This window comes from Musca vetustissima, unplaced genomic scaffold, assembly GCF_032173495.1.
Source record: "Musca vetustissima isolate MV318-11 ecotype Yass unplaced genomic scaffold, APGP_CSIRO_Mvet_v1 utg63188, whole genome shotgun sequence".
In the NCBI taxonomy this organism is placed as follows: domain Eukaryota; kingdom Metazoa; phylum Arthropoda; class Insecta; order Diptera; family Muscidae; genus Musca; species Musca vetustissima.
In genome coordinates this window covers 3,750-22,205 of record NW_026874872.1, presented here as the reverse complement: position 1 = coordinate 22,205, position 18,456 = coordinate 3,750, and the positions used below count along the sequence as shown (strand labels likewise).

General features: G+C 36.5%; 1 protein-coding gene across 1 annotated transcript; it reads right to left on the bottom strand.

Annotated features, from left to right (window-relative positions):
• Positions 1 to 286: 286 nt before the first annotated feature.
• On the bottom strand, positions 287 to 18,048 carry LOC133337370 (Kv channel-interacting protein 1-like). The gene is made up of 5 exons (XM_061545601.1): positions 17,893 to 18,048; positions 7,306 to 7,375; positions 6,806 to 6,876; positions 6,468 to 6,662; positions 287 to 537 (listed from the first exon to the last, which is right to left on the bottom strand). Exons 1-5 carry the CDS (start codon positions 18,046 to 18,048, stop codon positions 409 to 411), a joined length of 621 nt encoding a protein of 206 aa, XP_061401585.1. The 3' UTR covers positions 287 to 408.
• Between the last annotated feature and the right edge of the window lie 408 nt (positions 18,049 to 18,456).

Here is an 18,456-nt window from a genome sequence, read left to right as displayed (position 1 = left end):
AACGGGTTTTGTTGTTTATTATTTTATTTATTTTTAAATCTAAAACATTTTGAGTCAATTACTTTTGAATACAAAATTCAACAAAAATAAAATTGAGGACCTAATTAATTTGTTGTTGTAACTGGTGTATGAGCTCTCTTTTTATTTCGTGTTCTTGTTGTTACTAATTTTGTTGTCAATTTTTATGTTTGTTTTATTTGTTTTTAATTTTAGTTTTACTTACTTTAAGTAACAAGTTTTTTTATTAAGGGGTTTTGTTGTTCTGCTTCTTCTTTTTTGTTTTCATTAATAATTACTAATAAATTGTTGTTGTTTCTATGTTTGTTGTTGTTATTATTCTCCTTAAAGATCTATTAAAGAAACGGTATTGCGATTGTTTCGTATATCATAATCGGCAGCAGCCGGTCATCAAAGGTCATTATCGAACATTTGTAGCGATCTTGTAACCAGATCATCCTTAAGGCATGCCTCCAGGAATTCTTCGATTGTTATAATACCATCTTGATTTAAATCCAATTTGCGGAAGACTCGATCGACCTGGAAAAGGAAAATAGGAAATAATAAATTAAAATATTTCATATATAGGTTATGTTTTCCTATCTAAACATGTAAAAAAATGGGCTGACATTTTGATATCCTCCACCACGAGTTGGTATTTCAAAATATCTTAAATCGATCGAGACTCTTATAAAGATAACGATTGCTATAACGAAATTACAGGCATGAAAGTTTAACCTACAACATACCAAATGGTACATGGTACGTAGGATTTCTGTGATGCTCATCGTTCTACAGTGAGTCAAAAGTATCCAATTGCCATAAGTGCATGTTTATCAAAAATCTTTTACAGCTTTCAACCTTGCCGACATAAATTTTACCAAGTTTTCCGTCTAAGATGTCTGATTTTTCCCCATTCTACTTGTAAAGCATTTTTCAGACTTGGTATGCTTGAGTTATTATGGCTTCTAATATTTTTCTCCAAATATCATTCAAATCCGGGAACTGAGGATATGTTTGAATCACTTTGGGTAATTATAAAGCATTCATTCTCGAACGATCTGGGACTTGAGTTTGGGGTTATTATAGAGATAACAAAATGTTGGTAACATTGAAATATTATTGCCAATCCCAATTTTTCAGCACTATATTTCAAATTATCTTTTAGATTGTTAAAAAAAATAAATTTTATCCATAATTCCTTCAATAAAACGAAATTTCCTACTCCGGCAGCGACCAAACAGTCCCAAAACATTACCGAGCCTCCTCAGTGCTTTACGGCTGGAATTGTGCCGACACAAACAATTAAATTTGCTTTCATCAGCAAAAATAACAGATTTTCAAAATGCAAAATACTTTTTTCATGTTCCTGAACAAACTCCAATCGGATTTTCCGGTTTTTTTTTCTTTTTTTGGTTTCGAATTGTTTCTAGGTTACATTTCTTTTCCAGACATTTCTGTGCGATTTCAGCAAGTTTAGGTGCACTTAGGGATACGTAGACGAGCGCGAAACTCAACTTTAAGACTTTTCGATTTTTGCCATAGATCATAAAGTCGACTTTTCGATTTTTGCCTTTGACTAAAAAGTCGACTTTTCGAGTTCTCACAGATCAAAAGTCGACTTTGACTTTTAGACATTTCAATACAAAAAGTCGATTTACTTATCCCTAGGTACACTTAGCTTTGGATTATCGGCCACTTGTCGGATCAACCACTTCTCGTCACTGAATAGTTTTTCTCGTTGGTTTTCGGTTTGGTAGATATTTGAGTCTCGGTTTTACGCCTCAATATCATTTTTTAGATCGAGTAATATTGAGTATTTCAGCTATTTTCCGTTGAGATTTTCCAACTTCAGCATGGTGAAGAACTAATCAGTTTTTTTATTCGATCATCTGTCAAATTGTATCTTTCTCATGGTTGGCAACATTGCACATTTAATTCAGTAGAAATAATGCACCAATGTATATTTAGTGACGTTGCCACATTGGCCCAGCTGTTGGTATAAATAAATTTATGAAATGTTGTTGTAATTTAAAAACCAAAAAATAAGAATGAGAATTATAAATGAAAATCTCCGAATTTTTAAGATTTGTTCGGCAATACTTTTATAAACATTTTCTAAATAAATCTGTGTTAAAACTTTGACAGCTATTGTGCCATGGTCTGTACTTGAACGTTGCCAACCATGAGAAATATTACTAGATAAAATTTGACAGATGGTCGAATAAAAAGCAGATGTTTTTGTTTTGATACATAACCTTATTATTTGTTGCATTATGTAGATTACGAACGACTGCCCAAAGATTATAAATTTGCGTTTAGACCTTCTAAATCGAGGAATAAAATCCTAGCCGTTTAGACTACTACATATTGAAATGATATAATGTTTGACAGCCAGCTATTATTTGTTTACGTATACATACACATTTCAATGGTACAATAATAGTTGTGTCTGGTTTCTTTTTCAGTAACATTTACTAAGTCCCACCTAGCATTTGGAAGATTGGCAGAAAGATTTTATTGCAAAAATCGGCGGTGATGGACTGCTCAATTTCTTAGAGCTGCAGTTCGGAAGGCGTTCACAGAGCGGAGCAGTATAGTCGGACGGGCCGACCATACGATACTCTACACAACTACCACGGAACTCTAACTTTCTGCGGATGTTTATTCTGAGTCTGGGTAATATTTCGTGATATTTGCCCCCACTTGCCCGATAAGAGGTCAACAGCAGCTCTTCCTTACATTTTCGAATATTCAGTACAGCCCTTCAAATAACTTGTCCAGATTCCCTTCACGGTGGGTTGTGTTGTTATGTTCGGACTATATTCGACTCGAAAACACAAAAAAAAATGAAAAAAATCGGTCCATTTCATCCCAAAATTTTAATCTGATCATCCCCGAAAAATGTAGGCGTTGTCATTGACCATAACTGAAAGTTCATGGAAAATGTCAAAGCGATCAGCGCAATATTTCCGCCCTCTAATGTTGTAATGGGTTATAAAATAATATCTGAATACGTAAGCACCTGTAAATATATGATTCAGGAGTAAATATATACGCCCAAAAAAAACATTTTGTAATTTTTCACACAAAAGTCAGGGTCCATTTGACTCGTTAAATATAGACCGATCTTTATCAAAACAGCTATGCTTATTCTTTGGCCCAACCTCCTTCTCCATGTAAGACCATAATTGCGGCCTCTGGAGCGACCAGAAAAACTGACAAAAACAATAGGGGTCTTTATTGGCCAGAACCCATCCTACAAGCAAAATGTGAAAATGTGTGAATGTGATTAAAATTTTCGAAAAATTCTGGCTGGTTTAAGTAATATTTCAGAGAGTAAGCCGGTTTATTCTCTTTTGCAATAATACTGAGAATAGTAAACCGACAACATCCAGTAAGATTTTGCAAAATACTGCGCAATTGCTTAAAATTTACTTTTTATACCCTTCACCACACTGTGGTACAGGGTATTATGTCTTTGTGCATATGTTTGTAACAGGCAAAAGGAAACGAGATAGACACATGGTTCCTTTTGAGAATATGCATAGAATCACTTTCTGAGTCGATTTATGCATGTCCGTCCGTCCGTCTGTAGATGTTAAATTGTAAACAAAGTACAGGTCGCATTTATGATCCGATTTGAATGAAATTTGGCACAGGTCACTTATTTGGCCCAAGGACGAACCCTATTGAAATTGGGAAAAATCGGTTCAGATTTAGACATAGCTCCCATATATATATTTAACCGATTTAATGTAAACGGTCCCTATATATCTTTGGATTTGCACGAAATTTGGTACAGCCTAATCATTTAGGTCTAGAATGATGTGTGCCAAGTTTCGTGAAAATCGGTCCAGATTTAGATATAGCTCCCATATATAGTTTCGTCCGATTTCAAGTAAATGGTGCACCAAAGTCGCTATATATCTTTCGATTTGCACGAAATTTGGCATAACGTACTGAATTGAGCCTAGAAAGATGTCTGCCAAGTTTCGGGAAAATCGGTCCAGATTTCTATATAGCTCCCATATATAGTTTCGTCCGATTTCATGTAAATGATGCACCAAAGTCGCTATATATCTTTCGATTTGCACGAAATTTGGCATAACGTACTGAATTGAGCCTAGAATGATGTCTGCCAAGTTTCGAGAAAATCGGTCCAGATTTATATATAGCTCCTATATATAGTTTCGTCCGATTTCATGTAAATGGTGCACCAAAGTCCCTATATATCTTTCGATTTGCACGAAATTTGGCATAACGTATTGGATTGAGCCTAGAATGATAGGGGTCTTTATTGGCCAGAACCCATCCTACAAGCAAAATGTGAAAATGTGTGAATGTGATTAAAATTTTCGAAAAATTCTGGCTGGTTTAAGTAATATTTCAGAGAGTAAGCCGGTTTATTCTCTTTTGCAATAATACTGAGAATAGTAAACCGACAACATCCAGTAAGATTTTGCAAAATACTGCGCAATTGCTTAAAATTTACTTTTTATACCCTTCACCACACTGTGGTACAGGGTATTATGTCTTTGTGCATATGTTTGTAACAGGCAAAAGGAAACGAGATAGACACATGGTTCCTTTTGAGAATATGCATAGAATCACTTTCTGAGTCGATTTATGCATGTCCGTCCGTCCGTCTGTAGATGTTAAATTGTAAACAAAGTACAGGTCGCATTTATGATCCGATTTGAATGAAATTTGGCACAGGTCACTTATTTGGCCCAAGGACGAACCCTATTGAAATTGGGAAAAATCGGTTCAGATTTAGACATAGCTCCCATATATATATTTAACCGATTTAATGTAAACGGTCCCTATATATCTTTGGATTTGCACGAAATTTGGTACAGCCTAATCATTTAGGTCTAGAATGATGTGTGCCAAGTTTCGTGAAAATCGGTCCAGATTTAGATATAGCTCCCATATATAGTTTCGTCCGATTTCAAGTAAATGGTGCACCAAAGTCGCTATATATCTTTCGATTTGCACGAAATTTGGCATAACGTACTGAATTGAGCCTAGAAAGATGTCTGCCAAGTTTCGGGAAAATCGGTCCAGATTTAGATATAGCTCCCATATATAGTTTCGTCCGATTTCATGTAAATGATGCACCAAAGTCGCTATATATCTTTCGATTTGCACGAAATTTGGCATAACGTACTGAATTGAGCCTAGAATGATGTCTGCCAAGTTTCGAGAAAATCGGTCCAGATTTATATATAGCTCCTATATATAGTTTCGTCCGATTTCATGTAAATGGTGCACCAAAGTCCCTATATATCTTTCGATTTGCACGAAATTTGGCATAACGTATTGGATTGAGCCTAGAATGATGTCTGCCAAGTTTCGAGAAAATCGGTCTAGATTTAGATATAGCTCGATGTATAGTTTCGTCCGATTTCATGTAAATGGTGCACCAAAGTCCCTATATATCTTTCGATTTGCACGAAATTTGGCATAACGTACTGAATTGAGCCTAGAATGATGTCTGCCAAGTTTCGAGAAAACCGGTCCAGATTTCTATATAGCTCCCATATATAGTTTCGTCCGATTTCATGTAAATGGTTCACCAAAGTCTCTATATATCTTTCGATTTGCACGAAATTTGGCATAACGTACTGAAAATCGGTCCAGATTTAGATATAGCTCCCATTTATTATAGATTGATTATACGTAATTGACGCAGCAAGGATCCAATAGGCTGATAGGAACACAACGTTCTGAAATTAGTATAACCTAACCTGTGATAAGTTTGTTTGAAATCGCTTAATATTTGAATAGAGCTTCCATACATATTTTCGCCCGATTTCAAGTAAATTGGGCATCAAACTCCTCATGTTAGTCAGATTGACATCAAAGTTTGCACAATTTAAAAAATTGAACATAGAATTACGTAGTTGCGTTTTCTAGAAGTACAGACATAGCCCAACGGATGACCTATTTATATTTGTTTGAAGTCGATTTACATACTTTATGGATAGATCTAGGTAGATTCATATTTAGATAAATATCACATATTTTATTTCATCAATTTTTTTATAGTCTTGTTTAATATACCCATAGTGGTGAAGGGTATCATATAGTCGGCCCCGTCCGACTTTACTACTTTCCTTACTGGTTTAAATTATAAGTGTTTTTTTTTGCGCAAAAGTAGGGTTGTCTTTGAAATTATCTCGACATATCTTAGAAAATCGAGATAATGCATTTCATTTTAAATCGGGGTGAAGGCTCTAGTTTGAACGCAGTCAAAGGTTATAAAATTCTTAATAGAAGAGCCAAACAGATCGTTTGCTTAACTTTCTATTTATTTTATTCTCTTAATATGTCGCTAATATGAATCTGTTCGAACATCAATCCGAATCCTTTGTATGCTCACTTAATGCACTCCAATCCAATACCTCTTTAATTTCAATATTGAAAAATAATTAAATATTTTAATTAACATCCTTTTCACTCACCTGATCTCTTGCTTTTCGGTCATCCTCTGGCTGGTGTGCTCTTCGACCCATCAGCTCATGAATGGCCATTATTATTTCACTTAGTTCCGAACGACTGATGCGTCCGTCACCATTTAAGTCGTACAATTTAAATGTCCAGCGGAGACGTTCATAAACCGAACCTCTTAATAATGTGGACAACGTAACCAATAAATCCTGGAGGAGCAGAAAAAACACAAAACGAGAGGACAATTAATGTCAAAATTATTTTGAATTGTAAAAAAATAAAAAATTGTAACAACAAAAAAAGAAAGAGAATAAATGGCAAGCATGAAAATTGTTGTATTTTTGTATATTACCCGAAAACTTATGGCACCATTGCAGTTAACATCGAATGCTTTGAACACATAATGAGCGTATAAACTTGAATCTATAAAAAATGTGGAGCAAATTTAAAAGGGGAAGAGAGAAAAGTGATAAAAAATACGTTAAACGTTAGAAAAGGAAAAAATATGTTCGGTTTTTGCTCTTAAACATTGTTGAAAGATAGATAAAGCATGAACCTCTAGCACTACTCACTTCGTGGATGGCTGTTGGCCCATTCCCGAACAAATGATGTTCTTTAAATTGCCAACAGCCAGCCAGCCGAAGAGCTATTGCCAAAATAAAAACTCAAAACAAAAAACACGGGGGAGACACATTTTTCCGTTTGGCGAATATTTTAAATGGTTTTCTGTTTTGGTCGGAATTTTTGCTTTTGGTATCTGTTGTTGGGTCCTTTTGTGTTGTTAGTTAAGGGTAAAAGAGCAAAGAGCCATAAAATCGTCATATTATTGTGTTTTTATGATGATTTACTTACTGCCATGTGGAAAAAATTTTGCATAAATATCCTTGAAACAGTCTTCGTGTACCACACCTTCAGGACATTCCTATAAAGAAAAAAAAAAACACACACACACAGAATAAAAAATGAAGGAATAAATACACAAGAAGTCATACAAGTGTAAAAGCTGTTGTTCTTCTAGTTTGTAGTTTTATATACTCTACACTATGACGAGGTTAAAGGTTAACCGTCTAAATGGCATAGCCGAACGGAACGGAACCAAAACGCGAAGAAAATATAACGTGAGAAATCGAACAAGACAAGAAACACTAAAAATGCATTAAAGTTTCCTTTATCGTATCGTATTTGACTTGCATATTAAATAATAATCACTGACACAGGGTCTGCCGACCATGCTAGTTGACCTACTACATGGCGGGAGTTTTTTTAAGGTTAAAGGTATGGGTGTTTTACAAAAAAAAAGAGAATTGTGGTTTCTTTGAAGGGAGGATATCACGTGGCAAGGAACTGAATGTTTTTAAGAAAATGAGGTGACAATAAAATGCTCATGGCTATAAACGTTCAATTAATTCGGGGGAATAATGGTAAATTATGCTGGGAACGCTATCTATTAGCTCCCAAAAATCTCTCCAAAATTATCCTCATTTGCCTTGAGATAGTATGAAATATATATTATCAACCAGTGAGCGGAGCAGTATAGTCGGACGGGGCCGACCATACGATACCCTACACAACTACCACGGAACTCAATTTTTTTTCGGATGTTTATTCCGAGCCTGGGCAATATTTCGTGATATTTGCACCCTCTTGCCCGATTAGAGGTAAACAGCACCTCTTCCTCACACTTTTCCGAATATTACGAGTATTCAGTACAGCTATTGTCCAGATTCCCTTCACCGTGGGTTGTGTTGTGATATTCGGCTTTCATTTGTGGTCTATAGATCAACTCGAAAATAACACAAAAAATTAAGTTTTCGGTCCACTTCATTCCAAAATTATTATCTGATCATCACCGAAAATTATAGGCGTTGTCCTTGACCATAACTGGAACCTCATGGAACATTTCAAAGCGATCAGCGCTATAGTTCAGCTCTCCAGAGTGATAATGGGTTACTAAATAATATACAAATACGGAGATACCTGTAAATATTTAGGTGTATCTCCCTCATCCGAGCACATACAACAATATATTTGGTCTTAATTTAAAGGTCAACCACTCCTCTTGGATATAATATCAACTTCTCTGGTATATGTCCTTCAGGGGTAAATATATATGCCATAGAATACACATTTTGTCATTTTTCACACAAAAGTCAGGGTCCATTTGACCCGCTAAATATTGACCGATCTTTATCAAAACATGCATGCTTATTCTTTGGCCTGATCCCCTTCTCCATGCAAAATTTCAAGATGTTCGAGCCATTATTGCGGCCTCTGGAGCGACCAGAAAAACCGAAAAAAATTTAGTATTTGGTCCATTTCATCCCCTAAAAATTAACCGATCTTTCCCAAAAACAATAGGGGTCTTCATTGGCCAGAACCCATCCTACATGCAAAATTTCGTGAAGATTGGTCCATAACTGTGGCCTGTATCGTGTTTACAAATTATAATGGACAGACGGACGGACGGACGTATACTTAAAGGTGGGTCTAGGACCAATATTTCGCGGCGTTACAAACTTTTGGGGCTGCACAAAGCTATAATACCCTGACAACATAGTTGTGTAGGGTATAATAATTATTAATGATATCAGTTTTGAGATTCGGTGAAGGATGGTATTGGGCAACAGATGTTAGAAGGCTTCCTCTCACCGGACCAAACTCACACTCTACAAGACGCTGATACTACCCATGCTGGTATATGGATCAGAAGAATGGGTACCTGCGCAAGCAGATGATACACCTCTTGGAATGTTTGAGAGAAAAATTAGTCGAAAGATGTTTGGGCCGATCTGCGTCGACGTGAGTTGTACAATCTATACAGGGACATCGAGCTATAGCAACTACGGTGGCTAGACCATATAAAAGCTAGGCTACTGATGGTTCATGCCGAAGGGGAAGATCACGAATTCGATGGAAAAATCAAGTGGAAGATCACATATCAAAGGACTTATGTAACAAAAGATGTTCGGGCCGATCTGCGTCGACGTGAGTTGTACAATCTATACAGGGACATTGGCCTCCTCTAACCGGACCAAACTCACACTCTACAAGACGCTGATACTACCCGTGCTGGTATATGGATCAGAAGAATGGGTACCTGCCCAAGCAGATGAGGCACCTCTTGGAGTGTTTGAGAGAAAAATTATCCGAAAGATCTCCGGGCCGATCTGCGTCGACGTGAGTTGTACCATCTATACAGGGACATCGAGCTACAGCAACTACGGTTTCTAGACCATATAAAAGCTAAGCTACTGATGGTTCATGCCGAAGGGGAAGATGACGAATTCGATGGAAAAATCAAGTGGAAGATCACATATCAAAGGACTTGTGTTCGGCTTATGGAACAAATGTTCTGTCTCGAGCCAGCTTATTAAATAAGAGCGGAAAACTAAATGAACAATTTATATGAATAAAAGAATCGGACCTAGTACCGTTGATTCCTTTGAAGTAGTTCATTCCGCATTGACAACCCTACTTTTACATCCTCCACAATTAGGTGGACGTTCGAAATATCTCTAATCGATCGGCACATATATATAGCGGGGTCTATGCCATAGTAAATGTCTGCCAGAAGGAATCGAAATACCAAACTACAGACACTACGGTTAAAAAAATTTAACTAGAACCTTGAGCTTACCGAAAATTACGCTTTGTGGCCTTTATGTGTGGGATATGAAAAAATATGGACTTATATTGCAAACATGTTGTTTGAATAAATTCTTGGCACTCCATATTGCCAAATTACAGTCACTTGGTAATTCTAAGAAAAATATATCCAATTTGATTGTAAAAAGCGCTAAATATGAAATGTACGAAGTAGAAAAGTTGATTCTAATACTTCGACAAGACCTCCTCAAATATGTTTTGCTCAAGCAGAAGTAATATATCTATAAAACCGTTTCTCTGATATTAGTAAATCTATTTAAAGGCCGCCACTGACAACGATCGAGTAAGAAAAAAGGCTCAATGCTATAGATGATATTACTGAAATTACGGATCCGGTCACAAAGAACATACACTGAAAGTCTGTTTAACTGGATATAATATCAGTCCAAAAAAAGTAAAATACGGTCCAGTATTTTTTGAACGATGGATAGAACAGTTGCAGAAAAGTGAATAGCAACAATGAAAAGCCAAAGTTCATTGGTCGAGGAGAAGACTTCTAAGTCCTGACCGATCTATAGCTATCGAATACATTTTTGAAAGGATGATGGTTAAAGACTTAAATAAGTGAAAAAGGAATTTAAATGATGTTGGAGATATTACCACAATTGAACAGTGCGAAACCGGCATTGATTCTAAGGCTTAGAGAGATTTGAAGAAAATAAGACAAGAAGAAGTGCCATGGTGGAACATGGTGGACATATAGCAACAGGAAACTAGAAGATGCCCTGAAGATGTTTATGTTAGCCTTGAAGGAAAGTTGCAGTCATTACTTATGGACTTATATGCCGTGACAGTAAAGAGTAAAATCGTGGTATGTATTGATGTCGACGTAATGATTTTTCGACGGGATCCTTACGAAGGATACAAAACGCCAATAAGTTGCATTAACTCGACTTGCAAAGACTTTATTCGTTTGTCGTTCTTGTCAGCTTTGTCCGTTTTTTTCTAACTCGAGTCCATCCCAAAAAAACCAGTAAGGAAAGTAGTAAAGTCGGACGGGGCCGACTATATGATACCCTTCACCACTATGGGTATATTAAACAGGACTATTAACATGAAATTGGATGAAATAAAATATGTGATATTTATCTAAATGTGAATCTACCTAGATCTATCCATAAAGTATGTAAATCGACTTCAAACAAATATAAATAGGTCATCCGTTGGGCTATGTCTGTATTTCTAGAAAACGCAACTATGTAATTCTATGCTCAATTTTGTATGTTGTGCAAAATTTGATGTCAATCTGACTACATGAGGAGTTTGATGCCCAATTTACTTGAAATCGGACGAAAATATATATGGATGCTCTATCCAAATATTAAGCGATTTCAAACAAACATGTCACAGGTTAGGTTACAGTAATTTCAGAACGTTTTGTTCTGATCAGCCTATTGGTTCCTTGGTGCGTCAATTACTTTAAATCAATCTATAATAAAAGGGAGCTATATCTAAATCTGGACCGATTTTCACGAAACAAGGCAGACAGACATCACTCTATGCTCAATTCAGTACGTTATGCCAAATATCGTGCAAATCGAAAGATATCTAGCGACTTTGGTGCACCATTTATATGAAATCGGACGAAACTATATATGGGAGCTATATCTAAATCTGGACCGATTTTCGAAACTTGGCAGACATCATTCTAGGCTCAATTCAATACGTTATGCCAAATTTCGTGCAAATCGAAGGATATATAGGGACTTTGGTGCACCATTTACATGAAATCGGACGAAACTACATATGTGAGCTATATCTAAATCTGGACCGATTTTCTCGAAACTTGGCAGACATCACTCTAGTCTTAATTCAATACGTTATGCAAAATTTCGTGCAAATCGAAAGATATATAGGGACTTTGGGGCACCATTTACATGAAATCGGACGAAACTATATATGGGAGCTATATCTAAATCTGAACCGATTTTCATGAAACTCAGCACACATCATTTTAGGCCTAATTCATTACGCTGTGCCAAATTTCGTGCAAATCGAAAGATATATAGGGACTTTGGTGTACCATTTACATAAAATCGGACGAAACTATATATGGGAGCTATATCTAAATCTGAACCGATTTTAATGAAACTCAGCACACATCATTCTAGGCCTAATTCATTACGATGTGCCAAATTTCGTGCAATTCGGAAGATATATAGGGACTTTTTACATGAAATCGGACGAATATATATATGGGAGCTATATCTAAATCTGTACCGTTTTTTCCCAATTTCAATAGGGTTCGTCCCAGGGCCAAATAAGTGACATATGCCAAATTTCATCCAAATCGGATCATAAATGCGACCTGTACTTTGTTCACAAAAATACATGGACGGACGGACGGACAGACGGACGGACGGACGGACATACGTAAATCGATTTAGAAAGTGATTCTATGCATATTCTCAAAAGGAACTATGGGTCTATCTCGTTTCCTTTTGCCTGTTACAAACATATGCACAAAGACATAATACCCTGTACCACAGTGTGGTGAAGGGTATAAAAAATGTATAGTCTCCAAAAAATCCTCTATATATTTTAAGTGATTATTTATAGAATGAAGACAAATGTCGAACTTTGACAAATTTGAACTTAATTTCGCATCAGGGCGGAATAAATACGACATTTGTAAAGCCACATAGCCCAATATGCCTGATGAGCCACTTAACCAACGGCGAAACGCGTCGCATGATGATGGGTACGTAGGTTCTTCTCCTGGCTTTCCTTTTCATTGTAAAACTTAGATCATCAAGTTCGACTCGAAAGAGTATAAATAATCACATAAAATTACTTTCAAATGATCACTGCCCTTACAAGGCAAAATTCAAATAACAAAAATTAATTTCAGCCGAGCACGGCTAGGGCTCGAACCTAGGTCCTCGGATTTATCGAAATTGATTTCGATTTTCCCTATATATAGTATGTTTCCGTTTATAATTTTTTCGATATCATATAGGAAATTTATTGTCGTTGTAAAAAGTAGTAGAGTAGTACGGGAACTGTCCAATAAATTTCAAAAGTTTGAGTACGGGAACAGAACAATTATTTTTTATACCCTCAGACTTATTGCTAATGATACGGTGAAAAATGTGTCGCATCGAAATATTGGTTTTAGACCCCATGTTTCTTTGGACCAAATCCGTCTCAGAAAATTTGGAAATGGAATCGATTTACACATGTCCATCCGTTGTCCGTCTGTCTGTCGGGCTGGCTGGCTGGGGTGCACGATAACTCTCAAAGGGTATAATCGATTTCATTCAAACTTTGCACATCTTAATATTTCTTCCAAACATAGTTTTAGTTCGAAGATGGGAAATATCGGTCTTGGTACCTTCTCCACAAAATTGTCAAAATTGTGCTAAAAATTAATTTTATAATAACATGCAAACGAACTCTCCGATTTTAACGAAACTTTGTACGATCTATTATCTTAACCAAGCCTAGATCAAGTTTGACAAAGGGACTCATTGGTCCACGCCTTCTGGTACCTCTCCCATAAAGAATCCAATAACATATTTACGAATCCAATATCAGGCGAATGGAACGTCCGATTTGAGCCAAATTTTTCACAACCTATTATATTTATTACCAAGTTCGAATTTTGGATCCATTGGTCCACCCCTTCTGGTACCTCCAACAAAAATGATCGAAATTTACGATATTTATAAATCCAAAATAAGGCAAATGGAATGCCCGATTTGAACCAAATTATCTATTACCTTTATCAAGTCTGAAGGTGGGAACCGTCAACCTTGCCCTCTGGTACATCCTACAGAAAGGGTCAATATTATATATTTGATCAACATAAAATCCGAAACATCTTTATTTAAACATATACCTTATATAAAACGAATAATAACCCCTGTGTATAACTATGAAGACCTCCTCCGCAAACCATAGGGTGAGGGTATATATCTGTCGGCATAATCGACTGATACTTTTTTACTTGTTAATAAAACAATATTTCGGATTTTTAATTGAATTGCTGCATATTTCTTGTGAAAACTGTTCATACATTTTGAAAAAGCTCGTATTTAGGGATACAAATTCAAAAATTCATTGAATATTTAATCCCCTAAACATCTCCAATTTGGGGATAAACTAAACTGCTAAAATGCTTTGAACAGATTTTAAGATATGGTCATTGCAGTATTTTAAAGATAAGAGTCTAAAATCCCACATACAATGCTGATGAGATAGTTTTTGTTCAGTTTCTCTACAAATTAGAACCAAGAGAAACATGATCAAAGTATGTGTTTGAGATTAGGTTAAGCTAGATTAGTTTAAGGGGACTTCCAATTTTCGATTAAAAAAAACACGATTTTTTATTATTTTTTTTTTAATGGTGAAGCTTTAACTATTCAATAATGTTTCATTAACATTTCAAGTGAAAATCTCAAAAACTCATAGAGATATAGGCGATTTTTTTACGACGGCATCAAACGACGTCAGGATTGCATCTCAAACTTGAAATGCTTAAATTCCCTTAAATAGTACCTTAAAAAAATGTTCAAAAATAAAATATAAATTCAAACAGCAATCGAAGTTGAAGGGTTGGCTGTTTTCTTCTCGCATATGCTCCAGAATACCATCGTAAAATCATCTTAGACAATGAATTGTCGCACTTGATGCTCGGAAATTATTATTAGGAAGTCTCTCCATCCTCAAAGTGCGATTGTCTGTTGCGGTTTATCGTCCATTGTGATCATGAAAATTAGGATGGATCAACAGGTATAGATTGTGGCATCGAGAGATGATTCATGTTGTTTATTGATCTGGTTAGCTTTACTTTCGATAAAGCTGCGATGCGTGTCACACAAGCAACGAAACAAGGACCGTTTTATCTTTTGAAAATATGATCACAATAGACCTTGTTATTAACCATATATTAACTTCTTCCTTTGGTAGCATGTAAAAAATGAGCCCCAAATCAACACACAACATCAATTCAATACCTCAGAGTCGAAGACATCAAGGACATAACGAAACTTTTCCTGGAGCCGATGGGCAGACCCTAAGAGCGGAAATTTTGAGAAAATGACAAAAAAGAAAGATGGCGGACAGCAAAGCTAACACCATAAGTTGAAAGATGGATGATCAGGGAGTAACGATGCCGCAATTACTATATTACACAGCTGATGACTGTTGCAATCACAAATAGACCGTTGGAATTATGTACATACATTGCTACTACTCTTTGTTGAATATTATATATTGGTTTTAATTTTGGTATAGCCCTCTATCCGCGGTGCCTCTCCATTTTTTGATATTTAAGTGATTGTAAGATCTATTTCCAAGGAAATGTTATTCGGCATTCTGGTAATTAAATTTGTAATGTTGTATGTATTTTGAATGCTGACCTCATGTTGGAGAGTACAACAATGCTGGTCCGGCTGATCTTAGAAACAAGTTTACTTGTTCAAAATTTCGATTTTCCATCGATCCAAATTCTCAAAATAACGTCGATGTTTGTATCATGTTTTACGTATCCTAAGATCAATTCTTCTTAATCCCCTCTAAATATTTTTGCAACCTCCAAAAGATATTTAAATTTTATTTATTATGCAGAGATATTGTGCCCCAAATTAAATCGTTTAGTTTCTTTAATGTCAAATCCACAACACATCCTTCACAATGCAATACAAAAAAAAAAAAAGAAAACCTTCACCACCTCCTCTCCCTTAACCATCACCACATGCGGTCGCCTTTTTGTCTCTTTCTCATATTATTTGCAATTCGTCACAAATTCGTCTTTTTTTTACTTTTACTGACTGCCGCCTTGACATGGAACTCTGCTGCTCCGCATAGAAATGTCAAGAAAAACTTTTCTACAATTTCAATTGTTTTCATTTACTTATTCAAGTAGTCGCGTATCTTTCTGGGCTTGTATGTGTGTGTGCTATTTTTTCGTTGAAAGTTTATCGTCCTTTTTTGTTGCACATTTCTTTCGATTTATGCGACATGACATGCATATGCATGCACATATCGAACAGCAAGCAGTTAAGTGTTGGTATGCAAATATTTCTTCAGAAAATATAACTCGTCTAAGTTGCACGTACATGAATCAAATGTATGCGAACTAGCGAGCGAGCGAACGAGCAAGTGAATGTATTATAAAACTGCAAAGTTTTGAATATCAATTCGATTGCAGTTTGGAAAACAAAAACTTACAACAGTATCGGTTGGAAATGTTATGGAGAAATACAAAAGAAATGCAATATAAAAATTGAACTGAGGTGGTATTATGGAAAACCCTTGTTCAAAAATGTAAAAAAATGGATCATGAACTATATATGATTGGGCGCCATTCGTATGTGAAATTCAGTAACAAGAAGTCCAAACTCCATAGAATGATGCGGCTATCTTTGAGAGTGCAGTCCGATGGGTCCATAATTTCGACAACTAAATACCTCAAGATTAAGAGTTCGCATTCGATAGTCTCTATAAGTCGTGCGCATACGTCACTACTGTCTGCGATAAGGTCAGGAGCGGGATTAAGGTTCCCAAGTAACTAAAAGCAATATTATAGAAGCCGATAAATATACCTTATTTAGAGGTATATCCTATCCTAACGCCAAACAAAAAAGAAATAAGCCGACTGACGCGTATTCTGACGGGACACCTCAGCCTGAGGGAACATCTACTAAAGATTGAATGTGAAGGTAGCAGCATGTGCATAGCGTGTGGGGAAGACAGTGAACCGCTGGAACATTTCCTGTGTCATTGCTCAGCATTTATATATACATGGTATATGTTGTCGATGTAATATCTGATTGGGTGTTACAGAATCAGCGATCCGACCCAATACCTAATGGATAGGCAGCCACCGCTCAGATATGATAGGAAGGATATTCTTCATCGTGAGAGAGATGTAAAGCTGCCAAACGAAGGACGGATCTTCACGATCTAAGGAAAGAGGAACAAAGGCAAAAAATGGAGCCTCTAAAACATAGGCCTGTTAATGCACCCTGAAGCAGTTGAGTAAGGAATTCAAAAAGAATACAGGGTGAATACAATGATTGGAGAACACCTGTCACCGAAAGCAGTAGAAGTGAACAGCTACATAGACAAATCAAATCGTTTTTGCACAATTGAAATTAGGGTAGTATAGCCGCCCCAATTCGCATTGGGCATGAATTAATGTCATCTGTCCTGCATGTTGTAATGGTCGAACTCTTCAATTGACCTGCAAAACCTCACCTAACCCAATTTTCACTATACAGGTCGTGAAGTTAGAAGCAGAGTCATACGCAGGACCCTGCCGGTCCTTTAAGAAAAATTTTCTTTAAAAGATCCACGCCAAAGCCCTGCTGGTCCTTTAAGGAAAATATTCTTTAAAAAATCCACGCCAAGGCCCTGCTGGTCCTTTAAGGAAAATATTCTTTAAAAAATCCACGCCAAGGCCCTGCTGGTCCTTTAAGGAAAATATTCTTTAAAAAATCCACGCCAAGGCCCTGCTGGTCCTTTAAGGAAAATATTCTTTAAAAAATCCACGCCAAGGCCCTGCTGGTCCTTTAAGAAAAATTTTCTTTAAAAAATCCACGCTTAGGATTCTTGAAAAAATCCACTACTAGGATCTGACAGTCCTTACAAAAAATTACCCGTCTAAAAAATCCTCTCTTAGGCTCTGTTAGTCCTTGGGAAAAAGTGTCCATTAACAAATGTCCTGTTTTCTAAAGGACCTAATAACATTCTAAGTGTATCGTCTCCTTAGCTTAAGTACGTTGTATTTGTTTTTGGTTACACATATCGTCCTGCAAAAAAACTTACCGTTTTAAATCCTCGATACATAACACGTATTTCCTGTTTTGTAAATTTCGTTTGACGGCACAAATCCTCCAGGGCAACTGGTATTGGTTTAGGCACTCGTGTTGTTTCTAATTCGTAGACAATCTCCTCGATGGGACTTTCGGGTGGTGAAGCCATTTTGCCACGCTAGCTGCAGTTTCAGAGATACGTGGGGGTAGAGAGAGGGAGAGAGGGACCAGATCCTAGAGAAAAAAATGCTTGCAGTTGGTGTTGTTGTTTGGTTGCTTGGCTGCCTGCTTGTGGTTGATTTAGTCCACTTCCTGTTTCCGCTTTGCGTAGTTTTTTCCTCCCTTTAAATCTTCTTTTTCAGTTGTTGATAAATGGGTTTTGTAGGGGGCGTTGGTGTATATGAGGTTGTCTGTGTGTGTGTTTGTGGTTTTTTATAATGATAGTGCGTGGGTGGGTGGCGTTGGTTGTAAAAAAGGAAGCTTAGTTTCAAAAGTTTAGATTTTGGCGGTTTTTAGTTTTGGTGTTGTTGTTGTTCTAGTTGCTTTGGTGGTTTTTGGCTGTAGTTGTCTTGTTGTT